The 18524-nt window shown below is 33.1% G+C and overlaps 1 protein-coding gene across 7 annotated transcripts in view; it reads right to left on the reverse strand.

Moving 5' to 3' along the window:
• Window positions 1-18524, reverse strand: part of LOC147063196 (ATP-binding cassette subfamily G member 4) — an 87678-nt gene that overhangs the window by 47502 nt on the left and 21652 nt on the right. For all 7 annotated transcript variants that reach the window (XM_085959459.1, XM_085959462.1, XM_085959458.1 and 4 more), the window contains exon 3: window positions 8672-8967. In XM_085959459.1, the coding sequence (XP_085815585.1) occupies window positions 8672-8732 (61 nt within the window). In that variant the 5' untranslated portion in view covers window positions 8733-8967. The remainder of the gene's footprint in view (window positions 1-8671; window positions 8968-18524) is intronic.

Consider the following 18524-nt stretch of genomic DNA (forward strand, 5'->3'; position numbering starts at 1 on the left):
CCCTACCTATTACTAAGATTATAGGCATTATGGCGCTCTACAGTAACTTTGTCCAAATGGTGTTCGAGGTAAAATTAAGAGTATTTAGTATATTTTTAGCGATTTTTAATATTTTTTAATACATCCACTTGAATTATTGAATCGACACACATCAAACATTGCAATGGCATAACTACATGCTTTAAAAACATAATCAGCATTAACACTTGAAGTAAATTAGCGCCGCAGGCGACTTTTTTTACTATTAGGGTCAATTTGTGATATGTGTTTATCTCACTTATCTGGTTGACCCACCACGCCGGGCCCCTTCTGAGCCCGGACCCTTAGGCTAGAGCCCTGTCAGCCCCCCCTTTTTGGGGGCCATGATTAGAACTTATTGTTACAATTACAATGTAGAAGACATCTTGCGGCAGACATACTGGAAACGACTAAAACCCAGTAAGTATGTATGAATACCGTCACCAAGACATTGGGTTGTAATCCTAATGATGATGATCCATCCATTGTCAATGTTTTAAATACCTATAAACTTGTTAATCGCTTTTACTGCATTCTTGCTATTTTATGTTAAGTTTACATTGAAAACTGACACCAAAAACTAATTAACTGCAATCAGTCGTTATGTTTCGCTCACAGTAGCTATCAAGAAACCAGTGTTGACCTTGTAGTGTGTGGCATCTGGTCGCAGGCCTGGTTGTTAACATATTTACAATAAGCACATTAATTTGACTCATTTAATATAGGTATACCAGTGCTTCTCAATCGTTTGTTCGTCACGTCACATTTCAAAATTATAACCTTTGTCGCAGAACACTGCACTCGGCAGAAAACCACCGTACCAATCAGTTTGTTTTAAATTCATAGATTTACATAAGTATACCTAGTATGTCTGAAATCTCAAAAAATGACGAAATTAAATTCTTTGTTATTAGGTAGGTACATGAAAATATATATAATAAAAACGGGAAAATTACACATTGACGCATATTGACATTTTTTTAGTAATACACCTTATCCGCTACTTCATTTATTTTGGAAATGTCGACGTGATACCGTCAAATGGCATGGAAACAAATGTAACGAATCGCGCGACATTGAGTAGTCCAACAGGTAACTCAGAAATCAGAAATAATGGGAACTGAAATACGGGTGTGGATAAGCAGGCAACCGATCTCGAGTGTGGAAGAATACGGGATAAACTTAAGGCCTATGGGTTCATTCGTAAGAATCAAATTTGAAGTAAGCGCCACAACAAAATAGCAATACGCGGAGCGCGCATAAAAAAACAAAAACGCTTCGCTCGGCGTCTCTGGGAGTAGATACGAAATCAGAGGTTTTAAAAGTGTTGAATTAATAATATTTTTTTTCCTAACAAATTTTATAAACATTTTTGTGGTAGGTAGAATAAATTATAAGAATAAAAATAGTAGACCTCCAAATAAGAACCTCATATTATTGATATGCTGAATTTGTGAAGTGACACCTTTTCTTGAACCTATCATATTGTGGGTTCAAATTCAAATATTTTTCAAAAAAAAATCTAATACTTATGTATGTTTCTGAGGTGTTTCAAATTGGTATATTATTTATATATATCGGTGTGTATGAATACAAAAGTTATTCATTTTTTCATGAGCTCACATTACAAATTATAAGTTTAAAACATTCACAAGATGCATAAAAGATTTCTGTTATTATTGCGTTTTTATTGAATTATAAAAACATGACTCATAAAAGAAAGCAATTCAATGAATATTTGTCGAGGTACAATTTTTTTTAAATTTATTACGCAACAATCAAGATTTAAGAAACCATTATTATAATAACGTGTATTTGACGGCAGTACGTTTTGGTCGCCGCGGAGGATTTCGGAACATTAGTGTGTATAGAAAATTAATAATTGGTTCTTTAATTAGTGTACAGGCTTAACGGTATGTAATGTATTAGAATAACTATTATAAATTATTATTTTTTATTTTTTTTTCTTTTCTATTGATAGCATCTAATATAATTATGATATTGAGGGTTTCTTATATCCATCGACCGTGTTAGTCTAGGATCAATGAGTTCAGGCAATATACAATTCATATAAATCTTGTCAGTTGTGATGTAAAGAGTAATATTGTTTTTATTATTCAATGAACTAGGTTCTTACCTCAATATATTTTTTACTTGTGTTAAATAATTACTAATAAATGCCTAAGGTGATTCCATTCAATTCAACTCGGCATTAAATATATTAAATTCTAATGGATTTAAGTTTTGTACTATTTCATTTGAGTCGTTTTATGCGATCCTGGTTTCGCCTTTCGACATCGTCAGGCACTATGCGCACTCATCAAATACACACTGACAACGAAAGCAGCTAATTCTCACTTAACAATAAATTAATACAATAAAGTAAGGTAAAAACTTTATCACCTACCTATTAAGTCAAAGTGCACAATGAAAAATTTAACAAACAATTAATTATGAATAGTTGAATTGTGGCAGTATGAAAAAAAAAGATTTTACCACAAACCATCTGAAAAATACATACATCATAAAACATATACGTGATTTTCTGCCCCAAAACACTTATTTTATTATTATTTTGACGATTAGGAAAATTATGACACATGTTTCAGTGGCCATTACTATGACAGCATTCGAAAACGTATTTTACTTTAAATTTTCTACAAATTTACTATTTGTGACATAAACCACTTAAGATCGATAATAAATAGACCTTGAAAAATAATATTATTTTGTTTCTATTGATAATGCCAATAAACATACTCCTGGATACGTCCCTTTGAAAATAACAAAACATGGCGACCCAGGTACATAAAAACTGTATTAAGTACATGCAAAGTTTTTCAAATCGTTTAAAGCCCAACCAAGTAGGTATTTATCAAAATAATTAAAGTCCACCTATATTTTATCTAAACTGCTCAAGTCCAAAATATTTTTTTTTATAAATGTTGCACCGAACGAATACCTTTAGGACTTCTTTGTAGCCATCGTGGTTATAAGATTCAATTATCTTACAATATCTCACATGCTGCAACCATTTGTATTACAAGATAATAAATAATATAATATAACTACATTTTTCTCAGTTTGACATTCACTGGTATTTTATGATGTTTGATTTGTCAACACAAATTATAACACCTGGTCTACGTCATGTGGTCTTGCCAATTTGATTGTTACTGCAATGCGAGTAAAGGTCATTTTTCTATGAGTTAAAATACTGTTCGCGACGGATAAAAATTTGGAAAAAAAAGACGTCCTCACCCGTTGAAATTTAGAAGCCTACTAAAGTTAGAAATGAGAAATTAGAAAAACTATATGGATTAATCGATCAAATGGTCTCTTTTTGTTCATTTTGCAAAATAATTATATATCTAAATTGTCTGAAAATAGGATAAATACATGAAAACGTACGACGTGTTTTGGTAATATAGCGTCACTAATTGTACCGAATTTATAGGGTTTTATTTATTTTTTCATTGTTAATTATTATTTATAGTATTACGGAAATGTTATATTATAATAAAAAAAATATTTTTATTGTGCAGTATATATTATTTTGTGAGAAAAAATCATTCAAAATTGGCTGATGTATACTCAAACTAAAATGGCTTTAAAATCTTTATTTTTCTGAAATTAAAAAAAGTACGTGAATTAATCAATGAAATGTATTGTTTTACCCATTTCTTTCATACAATATATACCTGCAAAACTATTATTAAGTTCAAAAATTCACTGTGGCGTGACAGTCGTTTTGGCCAATTTCGAAAACAGGACCGACTATTTGTCATTTATTTTAAAAAGTAAAGCGAATCAGAAAATTTTAATGACACAAAAAGTGTTATTTGAATATTATTTATTAGATTTTAAATAAATAAAGTGTTTATTATGTGTCAATTCGTGTTAAACGTCCTTGCCATTTCCACGATTCTGAGAAGACAGGAAAAAACGGGTCCAATGGCCTTAAACACGTGTCAAGAATACGTCATCATACGTCGAATATTGACAATTGCTCTCGGTTTATGTATTTTGACGCTCATTGGTGTATTGAAAGTTGCAACTCACACTATTGCACGTCCATAATGCGTGTTTCATTTTCGTAGGACACTCACACATTCAAAACCCTGCGACAAAATGTAGTGTCTTAGAATATTATCATCATCATCAGCCTGAATCTATACACTTCAGGATGAAGGCCTCTCCAAGCTTATTCCACTTTCCTCAGTCATGCGCGTTGCGTTGCCACGTACCTCCGCAGAATTTTATCATTTCATCGATCCAGCGGCCTCTAGGTCTACCTTGCTGACGTTTTATACCTCTTGGATACCACTGGATGACTAAATTTGTCTAATGATCGTCCCTTCTTCGAGCTATGTGTCCAGCCCATTTTCATTTGAGGTTTTTTGCAAACCTATTACATCGCAAACCCTTGTCTGTCTCCTTATCCACTCTTTCCTCTTTTTGTCCTTTCGCGTTATGCCCAGCATCCACCTCTCCATACCACGTTGTGCTACTCTACCTTTCTGGATCTCTCTTTTACTTAGGGTCCATGTTTCACACGCATATGTGATTACGGGAAGCACACACTGGTTGAACACTTTGCGCTTTAGGCACAGTGGAAGGTCACTTTTGAAGACATTATTCAGGCGGCCACAAACCATAACTCTTTAACAATTTCAACAAATATACATCCATCTATACACTACTTGTTGTCCCGGATAGATGTAGCTTTGTGCATGACTTTCGTGTTTGTTACATTTATTTTCAAACCTACTTTATTGTTTACTTCAGCAACTTCCTGCATTAGAATATAGCCTATCGGAATTCTATTTATTTATCTGTTATGTCAATGTGCTTTCCAATCTTTCACGGTACGCCATTTGGGAAGCTCTGTTATAGAATAAGTGGAAGGTCACTTTTGAAGACATTATTCAGGCGGCCACAAACCATAACTCTTCAACAATTTCAACAAATATACATCCATCTATACACTACTTGTTGTCCCGGATAGATGTAGCTTTGTGCATGACTTTCGTGTTTGTTACATTTATTTTCAAACCTACTTTATTGTTTACTTCAGCAACTTCCTGCATTAGAATATAGCCTATCGGAATTCTATTTATTTATCTGTTATGTCAATGTGCTTTCCAATCTTTCACGGTACGCCATTTGGGAAGCTCTGTTATAGAATATATGAATACATTTTATCGTTATTGTTACTATCAAAAAGAGATAATTGCGCTATCGATATACAATGAAACATGTGCTACAATATGTCCAAACGAAATGATAAGATTTGGATTACCTACCTAGATACTGAACGACATACATACAGTCATACAAAACAGCTGTTGAAACATATTATAAAATATCTTTAAATAAAATCGTAGATATCACTAAACTAATATCACAACTGAATTAAGTACATAGTATTAAAATAAGCTGTACAAATAGATAGGTACACGGTAATTGTAGATCCGGCGGCTTTGTGAAATGAGATAATAGATAATACTACACCAATTATGTATAAATTGTAGTAATTAATTTAATCAAGTTAACATCATACTAATTAATATTCTCATTTATCACTGATACATTATTTATCATTCTAAATCCGTTCTGTGGAATGATTCAATCATTTCTTTGACCACATAAAATAAATCTCGTAAAATGCAATATAGACTAAGCATAATATTATTTTGTTATCCCGTGGGTTTTTGAATAGAGAAATTGAATGGCTACCTAAAACAAATTCCTTGTATACTCAATGTGTTGCCATCTTTTTACGACCGAAATATAGTACGCGATCCAAGAAATTATAGTATTTCGACAAAAATTATAAGTAGTACGCGTTGTCATTATGTTGAAAATGTATAGGATATTTGCTTCTCACAAAAAATACGGAAAATTTGAGAAATTCCAAAACCCCTTTTTATTTAGGTACCTCTTCCCAATGACATTAATATGGAAGAAGCATCTGGAAAAAAATGATACTCACTTTTCTGTCGGGTCTGCCGAATGGCATAATCTGTTCTAACGCCATTTACAATAACGGTGGCATTGCTATAAATTCCCGATGCTTTTTGTCGGGTCTGCCGAATGGTTCGGTTCGAACGGGTTCGCTCAAATGAACATTGACACTAAAACACTTTTCTAACGCCATTACAATAAAGGTGATATTGCTATAAATTCCCGATGCGTGATATCGCATAATGGAAATTGCGTGACGTCTACCTATACATGTGCGAATGTCGCTATGCGCGAATTTACTTGCTAGCTACTGTACTGAGTGCGTTGTCCATTAATAATGTCATTGCCTCTTCCCATAAAAAACGCTAACCGACGAATTCGAGAAATTTCATTTTAAACCAAAGTCAAATATTATTTTTACGTTTTACGGGCATTTTTTCCCATGTTCTCCAAATTATCTTATATTGCGAAATTATAGTACTTTGCACCAATTTATAGTACGGAAATATCGAAAATTTAGTACTTTTTACGTATTTTTTTCCGATATTCAAAATTACTTATGGTATTTGGGCGTACTATACCTGTTTTATATCGTACATAGTACGCAGACGAAATTTATAGTACAAATACTATAATTATAATACGGTTGACAACAATACTCTACAATCATGGTTTATCATTTGTGTTTTGCTTAAAATCATGACAGATGGCCTGTGTGACGTCTTTAATTCGAGATGGCGGCCGCTACACAGATGTAGATAAGAAAAATTAATCATAACTCCTTTATAAGTCTTTTACGGTGATTTTGTACTTTTGTTCACGGTAAAAAAATAAACAAAAATGATTATTATGTGGTATTTAACCACGTTTTTATTAGCTCGTATTCTTGTGTGTCCGGTACATTTTTTTTCTTGTTTGTCCAAGATTTGTATTGGACGATTGAAGATTTTTAACTAACTTCCCGATTAGCTAGACATTTGAAACTTTTAGAATATATCAGAACACGACGACAATACATCCTTTTAATACTTTTAGCCATCTTTAAGTAGAATTGAATTCATTTTCAGTTAATTCTGTTTTGTAAGGACAGTTATTATTGTTGGTTGCTAAGGGGGTCGTAGCAACTAAATTATTAATATATACGTGCGTTACTATGGAAATCAATATGAATTGTCAAAATGACATTTCAGTAAGTATTCTATATTTATTCAGTATTTCTATCAAGTACAATAAAAAGATTTTATTAATACATAGAATTGTCAAGTTTCAATTCAACAGAAAATTTAAAAACGTGGTATATAAAAAGTTCTTTTAATCTTGTAATTATTTTGATAACGTTTATCGTTAAAGGGTTATAACTTATAACAAACCAAACTTGTGTTTAAGTATAAAAAATTGAAAATTTTTAGTACAGAATTACCATATAATAGCGCTTGTACACGTGAATGGATGTACTGTCACACATAGTGTGTAAATTAAACTATCGCGATAATAACTGTGTACACGTAAAAGTACTGACTTTATCACCAATCTAATTCTTCAAGCGTAAGCGAGATGCGTTATTGTCATTGTATGGTGCTATTTCACTGGTTGTGAAAATAAGTAAACGTCAAAATGCTCTGCGCGATGTACCTAGTTCGTTTTATTCCAACATGTTTACCACCATGGTTCTACTGCGCAGCGTCAACGTCTGTCAGTCCCGCAGACTGTACTATCAAAAAATGTAGTAAGTATTCGCTTTCCCTCATTTATCTATCGCGCACTCACGTACAGTGTATGGTTTTTATTATATAGCCAACATGAAGTTACTGTTTTGTTCTTATAAATATTATATTATTTATGATAGTTTAATTAGGTAATTTGGTAATAATAATAACATACTCAGAATGTGTTAGAAATGGCTTTTATTACTAATTTTTGTATAAATTCACGATGCGGAGCGCATTTTTTTTCACGACACGAAATGATCTTCTCAAGAATCTCACGAACCGGAGCGGAGTTCCGATACGCTACTGTCCATTTCAAGTCCTGAATTATTCATGCTTATTCCGAGTATATAATATGGAGAATTTCGGAGAAATACTATTATATTATTTTAGTGTATTACACCAGATACTATTATATTATTATACCAAGAGGTACAAAACGTCCGCAAAGTAGACCTAGAGGCCGCTGGATTGATGAAATGATTTATATCGTATAAGTACGTGGCAACGCAACGCACAGGACCTAAGGAAGTAGAGTCAGTTTAGAGAGGCCTTCATCCATCAGTGGATAGATTCAGTGTGAAGATAATAATAACTATTAAAGGTTCGTATCATTCAACCTGAATTGAATAAATCAAATCGCACCGTTGGATTTGTTGAATTTGGGACCGTTTGGTGGAATATCCACGGAAAGACTTTTCTGACGTTTGACAGATCGTCATTAGTCTATGAACCGTTCGAATTGGTTTGACGTTTCATGTCAAACCATCTCTGATGGTCCGAGAACGGTTTGATTTTCAATGATACACTGAACCAAACATCAAATCTCAAACCATTTCCGGTGTATTTTCTACTCATAGAATTTGTACGTATATTGTCTATGGTTTAGTTTGATTTGTTTGATTCAGGTTGAATGATATGAACCTTAAGTATATTATTATAATGTTACAATATGTAAATAATATGTACAATATGCATACCTTTTCCTTTGATAGTTCTATTGGTGACGGTGTACGTCAAGTCATTGAATTCCAAATCCATGATGATGATTGCTTCACGAATCCCTCTTCAAAATTGTTGATGGTTTCTTGCTGAGAGACAATCTAATAGTCGTGTTTCGTTCCGCCACTGATCCACGACCGCGAGCCGTATTACTGTCTTCTTTTTCTCGTTCAGTTATTTTCTATTGTAGTGACGCAATGGCGTTGAGTGCATATCGGAAAATGTGGTCGCCATAAGTATTATTGTTATCGTTGTTGCGTGGACGATTGACAATCTGAAACAAAGGAAGTATTGCGGGATCAATTTAAAGAGCGAAATAATATATTGTTTGAGACACAAAACTCAGTGGTGTAATCCAAGCGTAAATGAACATTTTGCGAATAATGGTTATTGGCATATCATTATTACATACGTGGGAAACTTTATTCTTTAAAATGGAAAATCGTATAAATTGTTAGGTACCAAAAGAACTAGAAATGGAACCAGAACCGAACCCTGGAAGCGTTTGAATCCTTTGATTATTTTGTAACCGAAATCATGATCGGAACAAGTGAACACAAAAAATTACAAGATAAAAAGAACTTGTTATTTACAACGTTTTTAAATTTTCTGTTGAATTAGTATGCTCAATATGCTCAAACGTGTACTTGATATGAAGTAAATAAAAAACAAACAAACAAATATAGAATACTGAAATGTCATTTTGATATTTCACTTTGATTTCCATAGTAACGCACGTATATATTCATAATTTATTTGCTAGGACCACCCACTTAGCAACCAATAATAATCTTTAACTTTTTACGGATTTTTCTGAAATAACTTTCCATACAAAACAGAATTAACTGAAAATGAATTCAATTCTGCTTAAAGATGGCTAAAAGTATTAAAATAATGCATTGGCATCGTGTTCTGATATATTCTAAAAGTTTCAAATGTCTCGCTAGTTGGGAAGTTAGTTAAAAATCGATTGCAAGATTTGTACTGGACAAACAACCACCGGACAAACGAATACGAGCTAATAAAAACGTTGTAAAATAAAGGAAGTGGGTTACCTTCCAGTGGCGATTGGTGGAGGTAGGCTGAGAAGACCTGACATAAATAGTGGACACTAACCAGACATACTAATTTTCCTTTCATTGAACTAATGCCGGGTTCACACTGGCAACCTCGTTAGATTATTATGATAATTATCGTAAAATTTAAGCATGGCATAAGGATACAAACTTATATTTTAACCGGGAAGAAGTTGGTAACTACGTGAGAAGCAACCTGTCAACGAAACGTTATTATCTTTATTAAATTATGCAATAAACTGTTTATTTAATTATTGAAACAAATAAAATGGTATAGTTTTATAAATCAATTTAATTTTACCTATTTTTCTTAAATAATTAATTAACTTATTTAATTTAGAAGTTATACGTATTACCTAATCTAAAAACAAGACTTATCTACTTCTTCCCGGGGTTGATACAGAAATTGCAGATGGTGTTGGTGAGTTTTTAAAATTCAATTAAATATTGCATAAGCCAAACCATTATAGTAAATATGTAGGGGACGCATATTATGCACTATTATAAAAAAAAATCATCTTACAAAGATGAATCATATTTTATTAAGTATGTAACAAGATAATATACACAAAATATATTATGATGTATAAATGTAAAAATGTATTAGTGTCTACAACAATTCATAATACCTACATATATGTATTAATATCTATGAATAAAAGGTTATTAGTTATTAGTTATTAGTTTTTATTTAATCATGTACATTATTTTTTATTGATATTAACGTAGGTACATACCTACTAAAATCGTAAGACGACATTCCGTGGTGTTAATTCCAAATAAGTAATCATAACCTTCACGAAGGATTTTTTTAAAGATTCTCAATTCAATACTAGTTTACTAGCTTTGCCAATTGGATATTTTTTTGCTAGATGTAGCATTTTTAAATTGGCGCCCCCCAATTTGTCTAGCTTGCAAAATTATTCGCATTCAGCGTATAGCATTAAATCTAAAGCCGGGTACTCATTAGCGAGCCTCCTCCCCCGCTCTATGCACTAATCTGAGCATCGTATTAGCAATTCATAGAGATGGGCGTAATTAGAGATGGACGAACGATTTTTTGATAATTCACGGCTGTCATACTACCATCTATAAGATGTACAACTGTACGAAAAGCTTATACGCGGGCGAAATCCTCGTGTGCCTCTTTCGCCCCCCTGCTCTAATGGGAGTCCGATTTAAAGTGATGTGATTAGTATGATTATGATATTTGTGATTAAGTGGAGATGAAGGGTTTTTGTTTTAGAATTGTTAATAACCATTTGCTTTCTCGTACAAGATGGTTGTACTAATTTTGAACAATCACAAACACCCAGGCGTTAAGAAAAACACATAAACATTGTGTCCTCATCGGGAATCTAATCCAGTACTCTCGGGTGGAAGACCAACGCATTACGCACTGCACCACCAGAGCCACCCGAAAAATGGCTCTGAAAATGGAAAAATGATCGGGAAATGAAAAGGGATCGATCAATTTTAATGAACGGGGGGGCAGCTAAACATTGTGATGTAATTTAGAGAGGCGATAATATATTATTTTGGGACAAATTGCATCGATGGGGTAGAGGGCTGGGGGTTAATAATACTGAAAATCGTGGGACAACCCATTGCGTATATACACGTAGGTACGTAATCGTACGTCATATTATAATACGTACTGACTAACAGAGTCAATGGACGACGCACTCAATACAGTAGCTAGCAAGTAATTTCGCGCATTCGCATGTATAGGTAGACGTCACGCAATTTCCATTATGCGATATCACGCATCGGGAATTTATAGCAATATGACCTTTATTGTAATAGCGTTAGAGCAGTGTTTCTAATGCAAATGTTAATTTGAGCGAATCCGTTCGAACCGAACCATTCTGCAGAACCAACTAAAAGCATCAGGAATTTATAGCAATATCACCTTTATTGTAATGGCGTTAGAACAGATTATGCCATTCGGCAGACCCGACAATAAAGTGAGTGTCTTTTTCATTTCCAGATGATTCGTCCATATTAATGTCATTGGTCTTGATTCAACCGTCATCCGATAGGATTGTCCCAAATCACCCAAAACACATACAGATCTTTCGATAACAACCAAATTGGCGTCAAAGCCTTACTTAAAATGAAAACTATTATTTATATAGTATTTTGTTGATTATTCTTACCATGAAAATTCTATTGTTAAAGCGAAGTCTTTACCTAACAGAGGCACCTAGCAGAAAAATACGAGGCTTGCAATTTGTAACATTTTTTTGATACTTTACAATTTCAAATGTATTTATTTAATAAATATGAAGGTATCTGAAAACATTAAAAATACAAATATTTTTTATTTTTAATGTTTTAATTTTAAGTCAAAGATAAACTTACAATTTTAAAATGTGAATTTGTTAAAGGATCCCATATTATTTTAAGGTAATATTTTATTATTACAATTTAGTTTATCAAGTTTTCTATAATGTCATGAAGAGATTTTGGACCAATTCATAGTTTTAATATTTATTTTAAATAAGTAACATCGACTTTTATAAAAAATATAAATGTGTATAACTTGAAACCTTTTTATTTACTTAAATCATTTTTTTAAGTTTAGCTGTAACATTTTTATTTTTAATGTTTTCAAATACCTACATATTTATTAATTATTACAGTTGAAATTATAAATTATCAAAAAAATGTCTCAAACTGCGAGCTTTGTATTTTCCGCTAGATGGACTGTGGGTCTATTGCTATTCTACACTTATCGACCGCTAAAGTGATAAAATGATAAATATTATCAAACTTATGGTAGGTTTGTATCAAAATATTAGCACTTATTGTAACAATTATAATAAATTGGTTTTTATTGTAATTGTTACAATAAGTGCTAATACTTTGATACACACCTACCCTAAGTTTGATACTATTTATCACTTTATCGCTTTAGCGGTCGATAAGTATAGAATAGACCCATAGGTAAATACTTCGCCTTAATCTGAAACTGATCAGCTGTAAATAAATTGTTAATAATAGTGCAAAATCTGCTGCTGCATCTTTGCTAGAATAGTGTTGTTAGCTTCAGTATGTTTCAGAGTGACGAAGCGTTGCATTGACACTCATTCGGTTTCTATATTTAGTTTTTTATTACTGATAGCCGAAAAAATCTTCTCGCATTGTATACTTTTTTTTTTGAACGACGATTTGCCTGGATTTTTTTGGCATATTATGCATTTAAAATGGACGACAATACTATTGGCGGACCGACGGTTGGGAAACACTGGTTTTGAGAGTTTATTGGCGTAATGTTGTTATGTTATATAATATTAATTTTATAATGAAAGCAGCACGTGACATAGGTATTTACAAGTTGTTTATTATATACAGAAAAAAACAGGTGTAACCGGTCATTTACCCGGTAAATAAACTCAATAAGTTCCCACCTACTTATATATAGATATAGGTAGTTACTTTACATAGGCAAAGTCACGGTGAAATAATTATTGTAATAGGAAATTCAGTACAAGGTTAATGGCGAGCATGCTATTTTTAATAGATAATCGATAGACATCATAATATGCAATCGAATGGTGGTGTAATGTGTAATAGGGGCTTTACGCTTGACAACGTTGGTGAAATTTAATAATTTTCATCGCCATCAATGAATGCATGGTATTATCGTTTATCAGAATTGTGCAATTTACCACTTACAACGTTATAACCTACTCGTATGGTTAAGTACCTATATAATAATGTCCTACTTACACTACAATCTATCACAGTGGTTTCCAAGCTCAATAAACGTGCGAACCACTTAAGAGCATACATAAGTGAAACGGCAAATAATTTTCAACAGTAGGTGGAACGAAATTTCGCAGTCGTCGCCAATTGGAGACAGATAGTCGAGGTGTGAGCACGTCAATTTGTTTTGTGATGGCGTCGGAGGAATATATTCTTAAATCGTGTAAAGATGACTAAAAAACGTTCCGCATGTACTTGAAAAAGAAAACATGTCAATGAATATACTATTATTATTACGAAAATAACAATAAATATAACATTAAATGGACGAATACTATTTTATATAATAAAAATACTTTATGCAGTCATCAAATGCTTAAAATAAATATAAAGGAAATAAGGCTTCAAGATTATATAAATAGATTATCTACAACGTTTAAGGAATGTTCAGGGTTATGCTCTGAAAATACCATAAATGCTCCATTTTGATCTACGCTGAGCATGTGGGCCCTTAAGAGAACGTGAATACACAATTAAATCTGCATACTTTACTAAAAAATGATAAAAAAGTGACTTCCGCACATTCAGCTCTATAATGTCAAAGTTTTGTCCAACGTCTAATGGCCAACCATTGTGGTACTTAGAACTAATATAAGTAGGTACATAAAAAAGGTGCGACCATATTATTATTTATCATATAAATCAAAACCGATGGAAAATGCGCCTCATCATTGCATATATTCTTATACAATTTAACCTTGAACATGTGCAGATGCTATTTCTTCTTTTTAGTGCCCAGGAATTAGGTAAGGTAGTTAACTGTATTACCAACATTATATCGCCTTCTCTCGCTGCGCGCCCTCCTGCTCGTACTATACTTAATAATTTCGTGCCAAAACTATCGAAACCTCATAGTAATATGCAGTGACGTCTCGTGGGGGTAGGCTGATTGAGCGTCGCTTGGGGGCGGCAGTTACTCGAAGGGCGGCAAATCGAGAAGACTCATTAATTATATATAGAAACAGGTACCTAAACTTAGTAATAACGGAAATATCTTTCCATTAAAAAATTCACCTCACTGGTTGGAAAAAAATGTATCAATTACCTAACATAATTAAAATGTTTAACAGGACTGTATTTTTTTGTCGGGTTTGCGATGTCTAGCTTACTTCCGTTATCCTTGTACGTAACCTCCTTTGTGACCAGCAATGACACGTGCAGATTTGCGAATTATATTTGAATTATAGGTAGGTACTTACGTAATTAATTTATCTGAATATGTTTTCCAGACGCTTGCGAGTTTTGAAATATGTCAGGTGTATTTTTTAATGTATCTGAATCCGTGGACTCGCAATATTGTTTATTGAAGTAGAGATGGCATTTAAATTATATTTAGTGGATTTGTTAGTAATGTATTCATAAAACACATTTCTTAGATATTGGAGCAGTAAAGGATGATGAAAAATACTGTATAAAAAATGGGGCGGCATTTTATCCAGGGACGTCACTGGTAACATTGCATGATTGTAACTGATATGAGTGATATGTATCAATCAAAATATATCATGTGCGAGCGATGGTTTGACGACCACTGATCTATCATTTATGTAATGTTCCATGAACAGGTTTACAATATGAATAGATTTTAACTATACCTACCATTATAAGGACTACAGAAAAGGGTTTCGTCAAGCTCTTTGCTAATCACGAAGTCATTTGTTGATTTTGTAATGTTTGTGACGGAAATTATAATTATTATTATCAATACGTAGGTATACTGTCATCATCTTATCCTAGCGGTTTGGGACATATTATTATCATGGGTCTAATAACATAATAATTATGTAGTATGTGTATGTATGTGTAGTATCTACAATATAATATTAGGTAGGCCAGTTAGTACCTTTTCAGTGTACATTATTTTATTAGATTTCGACTAAACGTATGCAATATTATAGGTACAATATTGAAATGTCATCAATATCATGATTCATGAACTTTGAACTTTTAATTGAGTCACTGATTGATTATTTTCAAGAGATATCGGTAGGTACCTACAAGTCGGCTTACTTCTAGGAAGCCATGCGGGAACCGCGCTAATTTTCATTGCCGATTTTGGCAAAATTCATGCATTTAGCATAATAAATAAAGCATTTCTGCAAATATTATAGAAGTAACGCCCGTTTCAGATGGGACTCCGGTGTCGCTCTCGATATAATGTAGGAGGCCTTTGTATTCGAATAAAGGGGCCTTTGTATTATGTTTATGAACGCCCCAAAGCTAATGGCCCATTTCAGACGGGACACCGGTGTCGCGCTCGATATAATAAAGGAGGCCTTTGTATTCGAATAAAGGGGCATTTGTATTGTGTTTATGAACGCCCCAGAGCTAATTAGTCAACGCATAATTTCGCGTTATAAATTAGAACATGAAACTGGCTGCGGTAATAAAAACAAGTGTATCGGCGGCTTGAGAATGTAGCAACCGACGGAAAAGTGTACTGGTCACGCGTTGACTCATTAGCTCCAGGGCGTTCATAAACATAATAGCAAAACCCCTTTATTCGAATACAAAGGCCTCCTATATTATATCGAGTGCGACACCGGTGTCCCGTCTAAAACGGGCCAATGAGTCAACACGTGTCCGGTACACTTTTCCGTTGGCCGCTACATTCTCAAGCCGCCGATACACTTGTTTTTATTACCGCAGCCAATTTTATGTTCTAATTTATAACGCGAAATTATGCGTTAACTCATTAGCTCTATAAACTTCATTAGCTTCATAAACATAATACAAACGCCCCTTTATTCGAATACAAAGGCCTCCTATATTATATCGAGCGCGACACCGATATCCCGTCTGAAATGGGCAATTAGCTCTGGGGCGTTCATAAACATAAAACAAAGGCCCCTTTATTCGAATATAATGGTCTCCTATATTATATCGAGCGCGACACCGGTGTCCCGTCTGTATTGGTGGGTCTATCCCGGTGGGCCTTATATTTTAGGAAAAGCAATTTGTCTACCATGTTTGTTTCACGGAAAAATAGTAAAAAAAAATCCTGTGGAGCAATTATGTATCATCTCATTTATTACATGTAAATTATTGTACGTTAAAAATTCACCGTGGCACAATTCGCCGTGAGCTTTCTTATCGGAAAGAGATGACCATATACTATACGGTCTCCTTTATTAGATTCAATATGAACATTAATTCAATTTTCATAGCTGATTTTGGTAAAATTCATGAATTCAAGAATGAAAACCTAACCTAACAAATAATCCAGTATATTATCGGCTATTTTCAAAATTTGTTTGCTGCTGGCTTTCTGTAAATCGACAAGAACCGAGATATCTTTTTTTATACTTACACGTTTCATAATCACAGAATCACATAGATACAATAAAATTAATGTATTTTTACGTTGCCAACGGAAATCGAGCCCCCTAATGAGAAGCCACTACGAGAGGTAAATTACTAGGTCAGATTACGAGGGTTGATCTTGTAATATTGAACAATACAAATGAATTTAGGCTTTTCAAATATAATATAAATACTGACGATAGGTATGTAGTCATGAAAAGTGCATACAAAGTTACTTTCTAATATTATTTATGTGATATATAATTAAAATAATAACTGCTCACTACGCAACAGTGTTGCCAACTGCCCATTGACAAAAATATGCCAGACAGGGTAAGAAAATAAGCTAGATGGCAGAATAAAATGCTAGATTTTTTCAAAATTGAAACTGTCTAGAAACTAGCATTTCACAAAAACGTGTCACAATTATCAACATTGTTTTTCAAGTACAAAGATCGATCGACATAATTTAGTATTTTTTGTATGTAACATTATTAGTTTATTAATAATTTTAATATAATTAATTTATAGTATTAATTATAATAATATAGGTATGCCTGAAAGGCAGATCAGCACAGCACACACAGACGCGCGCACATACACTCTCTCTCTTTGTCTGCGCATTGAACAAATTGAGCTCATAGATAAGAATGTTGACAGGTGACACTGCCAATCGGTATTTTTTTCATATACGGTACAAAATACCATCATATTGATTTTCAAGCAAATCTGATACAATGCTCTATCTTAAATATTATGATATTTAATATGACTATCGGATTCCTTTTGACATTCTTAGAGCAACGTTTACATGCATACACCTACACTACACTTCATCATAAAACATATCATCTCTTGATAATTCCTCTGCAACGAGCCCGAAACGTCAAGGAAAGAAGGAAGAAGTACACATGGATAGAGTTGGGTATTTCCCGAGAAAATCTCGAGATTCGGGATTTCCCGAAATGATGAAATTTTGATTTCTCGAGATTCGGGTTTTCCAGAAAATAATTCTCGAGATATCGGAAAATTTAAAAAAAACGTGTAAAAACAGACAAATTCCAAAAAAATATGATATTATTTTTTATTTATGTAAGAAGACAAACAAAAATAATTAAAAACATTACTTATTAAAAAAAATCTGTCAATCGCTGCGTTTGCAAAAATGGCGCTTATTTTTAGTGGAAGTTGCCTTAATTGTGTTACCCTGATCAGTCTTTGAACGTTTTGTATTTTCTGTCCACTTTTTCATATAGAAAGTCGTTTTTTCAATTAATATTAAGATTCATAATAATAAAGAAATCCAGAGAAAAGGGATTTCTCGAAATGTTAAAAATTTCAATTCTCCAGATTCGGGATGGAAAATCTCGAAAATTTCTCGAGAATTCCCGAAACCCAACTCTACACACGGAGGAAACCCAAAAATCTATTACGATAAGTTTAATGCTGTTTTCGGTGTCAAAAAATACTAGATTCAACACCATACGCCAGATACGATTTTTGCAAATTCCAAAATGCTAGATCTGGAAAGAAAACCGCCAAGTTGACAACGTTGCAATATGCTCTACTCATAAATATCAGGCCTATCACTTGATTACTCATATTATCATTATTCATTCATTATGAATTTATTCTACTTTACAATTGCATTTAAATTGTGCATTGTTTTTCATTCGATATA

This window comes from Rhyacophila brunnea, unplaced genomic scaffold (assembly GCF_057557595.1).
Source record: "Rhyacophila brunnea isolate RB1 unplaced genomic scaffold, BYU_Rbru_1.0 scaffold_9, whole genome shotgun sequence".
NCBI lineage: Eukaryota > Metazoa > Arthropoda > Insecta > Trichoptera > Rhyacophilidae > Rhyacophila > Rhyacophila brunnea.